The sequence below is a fragment of the Rutilus rutilus genome, assembly GCF_951802725.1.
Source record: "Rutilus rutilus genome assembly, chromosome: 2".
NCBI lineage: Eukaryota > Metazoa > Chordata > Actinopteri > Cypriniformes > Leuciscidae > Rutilus > Rutilus rutilus.
The window spans coordinates 8,212,207-8,221,947 of NC_140210.1; the positions used below are offsets into that span (position 1 = coordinate 8,212,207).

Below are 9,741 nucleotides of genomic sequence, written 5' to 3' on the forward strand. Positions count from 1 at the left end.
GGAGCACTGGGTGTGTACTGCAATAACCACAAGAGATGTGAAGTGATGCTCATAGTGGTAAAGTTAAAGTCATGCCTTGCATGAAAAGGCTAACTTCCTCTTTTTGTATCCTTAATTCGAATGCAGTGTTTAGTGAAGCAAACATAAAAACATGTCTGAAATAGTTTTACAAAAAACTATTTGAATAAAAGCTGTGTAAGACATTCTGAGACGGTCTGAAAAATGATTACCCAACCACACCTACATGTGCAGCATGCAAATATAATATACACATGCTCTGTGACTGGTCTGTATAGGGATGGTTCCCTAAAATAATGCTGCTGAAAAAAGAGAAATGATTTTGTAAGTTTCAATCAGGCTATTCAGTTTCACTACCTCCTGTGACTCACACTATGTTTGCATGTTTGAATTCTGTTTGTTTTCCTTTATTATGACTACTGCCAAACTGCAGTTTGCGTACAAAAGAGGAGCAGACACAATAACAGCAGTCAGGTAATTTTTTCCATTTTTTCTTGGAATATGCAGAACTGGAAACACTTTAATATTCGACTGCAAACGTCAGCTTGCGATTGTACTATATATAGAGGTTAGATAGATATAAAGAGAGTGCATTGATTGACTGACTATTTTGGAAATGAAGAACTTCTGTTCTGGTTTTCTGTTCTTGTATTCGCTGAATTATACGTCTTTTTCAGAATTCTTTGAGGATAAGAAAGTCCAAAAGTACAGCGTTTATTTGAAATAGAATTTTGTAAAAGTGATACAAAAGTCTTCACTATCACTTTTGATTAGTTTAATGCATCCTTTCTGAATAAAAGTATATATTTTTTTTTATATATTTTTCTTTTTACAGGATGAGACTCTTGGGTGCGAAGGAGTCCGTGATATTTTTTATGTTGATTTTGGCTCAAGTCTTTGAGTACTCCAGGACATGTAAATGTGATCAGAATTATTTTTGCAATTGCTCCTCAAATCAACTCCAACAGGTCCCAAAGGTTCCAGCGAATGCTCTTGGCCTTGACCTGTCTTTCAATCAAATTATGTCAATTGACATCAATGATCTCAGCCCTTATATTGAGCTGAACACCCTAAACTTGCATAAGAACAAGCTCAGGTTTATACACACGGAGGCATTCAAATCTCAACGTAATCTGAAAGTTCTTGATCTGTCCTTAAACAACCTGAAAAAACTGTTTTCGTCTTGGTTCCATGAGCTAAAATCTCTTCAGCAATTGAACCTTGTAGGAAACCCATACTCCACCTTGGGACCTGCTTCCATCTTCCAGTCTCTCATTAACTTGAGGACGCTGCGATTTGGTAGTCCATCGCTGAGGAAGGTACACAAGAATGGCTTAGAAGGGCTCACTCATCTGGAGGAGATGACATTTATTGGCAGTAACCTGAGATCGTATGAGAGCGGGAGCTTGAAAGCAGCCCGTCCCATCGGTTTAGTCTCTTTGAGCCTTCAGAATCTCTTTCAGAACGATCCAGAACTTGTCTCTAAGGTTCTTCAAGATGTCTCCCACCCCGAAACTCTTCTGACCATCAAAGATGTCACACTCAGAACGAGCACTTCGACAGAACCCTTCAAAGCGGCGAGAGAAGGTGGGACTAAAAGCTTGAATTTCCAAAATATCATCACAAACGATGAAGCGTTCACCTCTTTATTGCAGGTCATGGATGGTTCTCATTTGTCTTATTTTGGTCTCAAAGATGTACATTTAGTTGGTAATGGGTGGTGGCAGAATGCTTCGTACACACATTATGAAGACTTACATACTGCCTACATATGTAATCTTGACATCCAAGGGTTCTTTAGGTTTAGTAGCATGACCCAGTTGGGATTTCTCCTGATGCATCTCCATAAGGTGTCTGTGATCAACAGCACAGTGTTCGTCATTCCTCGGGAAACTACTTTTTTGTTGAAAAAGCTTGAATACTTGGACCTCAGTCAAAATCTCCTGTCAGACCTGACAATCGAACCGACCTTATTTACAGGTTTTGGCGCATATCAAAACCTCAACACCCTAAATGTGAGCCAGAACGTATTAAAATCTCTTGGGCTGATGTCTCGGTTGGCAACTAATCTTAAGAGGCTCATATATTTAGACTTAAGTTATAATAGTTTTGTTTCCATGCCAGAAAAGTGTAGCTGGCCAGCGACTCTCAGGTTTCTGAACCTTTCCAGCACAAAGCTACGTACGATGACTGCTTGCCTGCCTTCTACCTTGACGGTTCTGGATCTCAGCGAAAATGACCTGATGGTTTTCAACCAAAGATTTCCTCAACTTACTACACTTATATTGACAGGCAACCGATTTATGAAACTACCCCAGGGGGAATTATTTCCGAGGCTCCATACGCTGCTTATCCAAAGGAACGCCTTGCGCATGTTCAACGGGAGCTCTTTGAGGAGGTTTCAAAACCTGCAATACTTGGAGGCGGGTAACAACAATTTTGTGTGCTCCTGCGAGTTTGTATCTTTCTTCAATCGAGATGTTGGCCATTTCATCACACTTCGAGATGGTCGTTGCAATTATGTGTGCGACACTCCATTCACTCTCAGAGGTTACGCCATTGAAAGTGTCAGATTGTCAGTCTTCGAGTGTTATATGATCCCTGCTGTCTCAGTGCTTTGTTCTGTGATCATCATAGTGCTTGGACTTATTGCTGTCACCTGCCATAAGCTTCACGTTGTATGGTACCTGCAGATGACTAAAGCATGGATACAAGCCAAACGAAAACCTGCAGTTGGTCGACTGTCCGAAGAGCTCCGCTATGACGCTTTTGTATCCTACAGTCAACATGACGCTGAGTGGGTCGAGGAGATCCTCGTTCCAGAGCTGGAGAGCGCTCAGCCTTCGTTCGCCCTGTGTTTGCACAAACGGGACTTCCGGCCAGGCCGCTGGATCGTGGACAACATCATCGACTCGATTGAGAAGAGCCATCGCACTCTCTTTGTTCTGTCTGAGCACTTTGTTACCAGCGAATGGTGTCGTTACGAACTGGACTTCTCGCATTTCCGCATAGTCGATGAGCACAATGACTCCGCTGTCCTAGTACTTCTAGAGCCAATCAAGAAGGAGACCATCCCCAAGCGCTTCTGCAAGCTGCGGAAGATTATGAACTCCAGGACGTATCTGGAGTGGCCCGAGGATGAGGAAAAGAGAGGCGAGTTCTGGAGCAATCTGAGAGCCGCCCTTCAGAGAGATGAATGTTGATGCCTCATGAAGGCTTGCCAGGTTTGTGTGACAAATACAGCCCGCTCAAAACTAGCCCAAAACTGGTCCAATGACCAATAAAACTGGCTAACTACCAAAACGCAATGTTTCTATGATGCATTTTCAGATTTAGTTTTTATTTGCAGGCCTACTGTATACATTGTTGTTATTGTAACTAAAACGATTAATTGAAATTAAGCTAAAATAAAATATAAATATTAGATGGAAAAAATGACATTTAAAAATTGTAAATGAAAATGTGAAGTTAAGTAGAAATTCGAATTAGAAACTAAAAATAGACCTGATGTATAATGTAACACAACATTTGGGAAGGTTAAAGCGTCACATTTCATTAAAACGAAAGCATTTATAAGGCCATGTGTTATCAGTTGAATATGTTTGTGTAACGTGAGCTTTGACAATGGGCTGTTATCTAAATGTTATTTAATTACCTGTAATGACTAACTGTTGATCTCCAGTATCATTTCAGCCATTATCAGTTCAGCAATTTTCTGTTACTTAAGTAAATCATTTTAGATTGAATAATATGCTAATATATGTGACAGTGAGCCTTTACAGTGAAACTAGCAAAAATGAACCGTTTAAAATCAAATACTAAACCTTTTTTCTTCTGATTTGTTAATTCTCTAACCTTTATTTAACTGAGAAAGATTTCCAATGTTTTCACTGACCAATTTAATTGTAGGCTATTCTGTAAACATTTTGACGGCTGCAACACACTCTAAACGAATTCAGACAGAGGCATGTTTACCACTGTCACGTCACCTTTTCTTTTAATTACACTTTTTAATAGTTTGGGAATTGAGGATACTAATTATTAAGAGTTTTGCAAAAAGGAACGTTTGCTCATTCTCGCCTGATACAAGACAGCTGCTCAACTATCTGTGGTCATTGTTGTCTTATTATGATGGGCCATACATTTTCAATAGGAGACAGATCTGGACTACAGGCAGGCGTCAAGCACCACTCTGTTGTAGCACGTGCAGAGTGAGGCCTGGCATTGTCTTTCTTCCCAGGAAAGATGTCATCTTAATGGCAGTCCAAGTCTCTACAATCCCAATATACACCGCCATATCAATGGTATACCTTCACATATGCAAGTCACCCATGCTGTTTCCACTGATGCGCCCCCATGACAGATGTTTGCTTTTACAACTGTCACTGATGAAAATCTGGATGGTCCCTTTCGTCTTTGGGACTGAGAACTCGTCTGTTTTTCCCCAAAACAAGCTGAAACATGGACTCAACTGACCACAGCACACATCTGCACTGTCTTTTGGACCATCTGAGATGAGCTTGTGGCTATATTTAACAGAGTAGCATGACGGTTTCTCATGTAATGCCATCTGAGGTCTCAAAGGTCACGCACTTAACAGAGATCTCCTGCCTTGCCCTACACAGCCTGAGATTTCTCCAGATTCCCTGAATCTTTTCACAATATTATGCATGGTAGATGGTAAAAACCTAAATACTTTGCAATCGTGCATTGAGAAATATGATTTTTGAATAGTTTGACAATTCTCTCATGAAATTTAGCACAAAGTATGAGCCATGACCAATCTTTGAGTCTTCAGTAGATGCTCCTTTTATACCCAAACACGACTCCCTTTCCCATTACCAATACACCTGCTTATAGTGGACTGTTTCAAAACTGTTTAACTTTTAACTTTATTTTGCTTCTGTCCCAACTTTTTGGAGTGTTGGAACCATTAAAATCTAAATTTGTTTAGCAAAATACAATGAAGTTGGTCAGTGAAAACATGTGTACCTTTGTCAGTTAAATAAAGGATCAAGAGAATTAACGAATCACAGATTCTTGGTTTTATGACATTTTACAAAAACTTTTCTGGAAAATCGGGATGTAAATATGATATTTTCAAATAAACTATTTACCGGTATATTGATAAATCATGTATATTTAAAGCTGCTAAATAACATTCTATCAAATGAGCGTAGGTTATGGATAAAACATTTCTTATTAGTAGTTCCTTTAAGATATTTCTGTATATGTACTGAAATAAAAATGATATAACAAAACGTTAATTCAAGTAACTTGCCATTAAGAGTTCTGAAATCAAGCAGTATTTAAACGGTCCAGTCATTGCTTTTAAGGGTAAATTTTAGCTTTTTTTTTTTATTTCTTGTATTGAATAATCTGTTTTTCAGATCTCTTTTTCAGGTAGTCTCATGATTTACTATTATAAATGACAGCTTTTACATACTATTTCACGGTTTTTGTCGCCACCTGTTGGATGTTTTGAGATTTGTCATTTAAGATAGAGTTTACACTTTGAAGGAACTAATTGCTATCTGTGAACTCATACTGTATCTGATCAGTGAAAATCCTGGTGAGGTGATAAAGACCAGGTCAGAGTGTTTGTTTCACCTGTTATTTCACTATTTCTCTGATGTTCTCACAATAAAATCTGCTTAATCTCAGAATGAAACCCAAACCAAAGTAAAATTGTGCAATGATTTGGAAGTGTAAATCACAAGATCTCCATCTTGTACCAGTGTGGAGCTCAGCAGATGGCGGATGACTGTATCAAATGCTTTTGTTGCCAATTCAAGTGATTGAAAGAAAAAGGTTTTGGTGATTGGTGAGGGTCATACATATTAGTGTTGTCAACGAACTGTACCCTTTGACTGAATATTGCATGTTTAAATAATGTAATCACAGTCGGTGTCCTTATCATTAAACTCACCGGTGACCCTTAGTGAGTTCATCAGCGAGATATTAGTGAACATACTGCGTGAGAATTTTATTACTTGGCTCCAGAAGTATTTGCAAGTCTTTACTTGCCATTAAAATCAGAGGATCTCAGGATCAGACGGCATTTAACAATGAACTCATCTGTCAGGTTGGATGATGTGAAGAAAAGAAGATCTCCTCATTGAGGGGTGTGAATTAGTAAGCGTATGATACAGTAAGCTCATTGGTCAGCAACTGAATCAAGACCCAGCGAAGAATCAAATTCCATCAGATCGCGGCAGGTTGTCTTTTTTATTTTCACACTTTTCACTCTAGTGAAAATTTCTTATATCAATTTCTGTGTACAATTTATATTTATAAACACTTCCCAGTGTGACAACTAGCTCCGGTCACCCATATAGGCTACATTAATTCATTTGCAGACATCTGTGGGTCAACTTCTGGATGGAATTTGATTCCTTTTAAGGATTAATCTCTTATGTTGTAGCATCTGCTAAATGGCAGATTTAAAGTCATTGGAAAGGGGAACTTGTTGTAACAGTGAAAGAACAAGTGGAAGGTCTCAGCTGTTCCTCATTCAGTCATTTTATGCTTTGCTCTTGAACAATAATTGCGTGGACAGTCCCATTGATGGTCCCTGGGGTTTAGTGTCTTACTCAAGGGCATAATGGCGAACTGAACTCTTATTCATTAGTCACCACTAGGGATGGAATTGGTTTAGATCATAGACCATGCACTACAATAAAAATATAGGTTCTTTGTTGGCATTTATGGGCCCATGAAGAACCTTTAACATCCATCTTTATAGTGGGAAAGTGTTCTTTAGATTTTTTAAATGTTCTTCAAACTAAGAAAAATGTTTCTTTTAAGAACTGTTCACTGAAAGGTTCTTTGGGGAACAAAAATGTATCTGCTACAGGTATCGTGGGAAAAAAAAAAAACCTGCCATCAAGAGACTGATCAGATTGTTTTGTGTTTGTCACGATCAATGTATTGAATCTTTTCATCTTACAGCTTTAACCACAATGTTTGCATAAAATGCTGCTGGAAAGTGAAACGAACAATTATATTCTTATATAAGTGCTACTCCTTGAGAAAGAACCTATTCAAGTGAACAACATACTTGGCCTGAAAAACTACCAAGCCATCAGTTTAAAAAACAAATTAAGAACAAATGTGCTCAGGCATGAAAACAGTCTTCCTTAGAAACTAGACGAGTTACCACCTCTTCTGCACATATTATGAGGTGATTTGCATAAACAGGCACAAAGCTTGTGTTATTTTAAACAGATTATACTGGTTTGAGTGCCAGAAGTTCTCAGAAAACATGTCTCACTTACATAACACAGTTAAAAAGAAAAGATACATGAGATGCCTTTTGGGGCTCATCAGATTGCTACTCTTAACCGTTTCAAATCAGATTATCTTTGAATAACTTATAAGGTTTCCTAAGATTTCATCATGACATCAAGCTGAAGCTTCACGCACAATTGAGTCCTTAATTTCCTGCAAGAAGTTTAAAGACTGTCCTGCAGTGAGTCCATCATGAGGGAAAATGTCCCTGAGGCACGAAAAATATATGCTGAATTGAGTTCTTAAGTATTCCACATATTATCTAAAACTGGAATTGTGTTTAACTGGAATTATTGTGTTAATGAACGTTAATAAATGACATAATTGTGTCACCTGAATTAGAAGGTGATTCTCATGTTAAATTTGATAAAACATTCACAAAAGTTTTTCTATAAAAAAAAAAAAAAAAAAAATTGAAATGAAAAATGTAAATGTCATTGTTAGCCAGACTGGGAGAGTCATTACTTTCACATGTACTTCTGTTGAGCCCACAAGGACTGCACAATATGGGATATAGTCTATTAGCCAACATCTGACAGACATAATTGCAAAAGTGACTAACATGCACTCACACGCTGTATGTAATGTTTTTAAAGTTGTTAACCTATGTTTTGTGTCTTAGTTGTATATTTGTTTTTTGTTTTATTTCTATTGCTGTTTTGAATTAAATATCTCCTATATGTATAACATTTCAAATTAAAATAAGTACTGTGTAACGGAGGCCAGCTAGTAGTCGCTGTGCAAGTAAACCTCACTCCTCTGATCTCAGTAGGTGCTTTAGCGACAGATAGAGGCTGCAGTCTTTAGCCTTCTTGTTAGAGCACCTGACTCTCATGCCGGAAACCCAGGTTCGAGGCCCGCACAGGGGTGCCTTTCCCGAAAGCATCGTTAGCCAACTATGGTCGCAAGTTCCGTCGTTATCAGCATAGTTCAACGATTTGGTGTTTCCCGAAACCATCGTTCGTGTTCGCAAACAGCATTGCAAACTTGTGTGGTTGGAACGACAGCTCGCTGTGGTTAGAAGCATAGTTTCTAGTTTACATGAAATATAGACTGAATAAATCCTTATCTTTAGCAAAATAAGCAAGCTGACATTCAGTAAAACCTGTGTTATTTATTTAGAATACATACAAATGTAATTTACGTCTTTTAGTTTGTCAAGAGATTTAAAGCACCGTTTTTGAAGACTGCACATGTGCGAACGTGCTCTACTATGTCAGAACGAGCCAAATATTGAGTTTGGTAATAAATCAAAATAACTGAGAAAAATTAGAAATGGTCTTCAGATGCCATGTCTGTAACTTATATGACAAAATCTAGCGTTAATTCGATCTCAAACAGATTAATTCAAATAAGTTATTAGTCCACCACGTGCGAGACGTCATAAACCAACGTGGTTGAACGATACTTTGCGACATATGGTTTCGGGAAACAGTCGTGACTAGCTAGTTGATTTCTCCAACGATAAGCAGCGAGCTATATAGTTGTAGGCCTACGGAAAACGCACCCCAGAGCGGGGCAAGTAGGACCTGGGTGGAGGGGTTACATAAACTGAGGAGCAAGGTAATGATGGAGTAGAGTAACTGTTTTTGTCAACACCTACAAGTAAATTTGATTTAAATATTATTAGTGTTACCAGCAGTGCTGGTAATAATTGCATTGTAATCAAGTTGTGGTATAACAACGGCAGTGCTTCTTATACTTAACACTCATTTACACAGTTTTGGGAGAAGCAGTAGATTTTTAAAGCACATCTGCATTTATACATTTGGCAGAAGCTTATAAGGTTAAAGGTATATACAAATGATCAGTTCATGCATTCGCTGGGAATCGAACCCATGACCTTGGGGTTTATACAAATGATCAGTTCATGCATTTGCTGGGAATCGAACCCATGACCTTGGGGTTGCTCTACATGAATGCTTAAACATTTTGTAAAAGGTTTCTGCCAAAATACTACAGTTGTTTCTATTGTACACAAGATGAAAATTTAATGTAAAGAACTGGCAGCTGAAAATTCTTCAAGTTTACTGAAAGTTTAGCACAATTGCATATTTAAGGGTATACGACACATGACACTTTTAACTAAAGTAGCTGCTACATAATATCAATTTGAATATAGAACCATTTATTGCTCATTTATGGGAACTTCTTCAGTGAGGGTACAAAGCTTTCCAGAAACCTCGTGTAACCACAATGCCAATTCAGTAGTTACAAATATTAATGTAAATATTATTATTTAAGCATTTTGGCAGAAAGCTACGGTTGCCAATGATAAATGTTTGCAATGCGCCAAAATAACAAGTGTGCTGTGCGTCTGGCGCTCGATCACTAACAGACATTGATGAGTTTCCTTGGAAGTGATTTTTAAACGGGTTTGTCAAATGTGTCTCTCAACCGCAATAGTCATTCAAAACGGTCGTACGAAGGGGG

At 38.1% G+C, this 9,741-nt stretch overlaps 1 protein-coding gene across 1 annotated transcript; it reads left to right on the forward strand.

Annotated features, from left to right (window-relative positions):
* The first annotated feature begins 362 nt into the window (after window positions 1-362).
* tlr2 (toll-like receptor 2) lies at window positions 363-5,040 on the forward strand. The gene is made up of 2 exons (XM_084389912.1): window positions 363-492; window positions 854-5,040. The coding sequence occupies exons 1-2, from the start codon at window positions 401-403 to the stop codon at window positions 3,219-3,221; spliced, it is 2,460 nt and encodes an 819-aa protein (XP_084246038.1). The 5' UTR covers window positions 363-400; the 3' UTR covers window positions 3,222-5,040.
* Window positions 5,041-9,741: the final 4,701 nt, after the last annotated feature.

Coding starts and splice junctions, on each gene's coding strand:
- tlr2 (XM_084389912.1), top strand. CDS start 401: ATGTTTGAATTCTGTTTGTTTTCCTTTATTATGACTACTGCCAAACTG. Junction 493..853: donor GACACAATAACAGCAGTCAG/GTAATTTTTTCC, acceptor TTCTTTTTACAG/GATGAGACTCTTGGGTGCGA.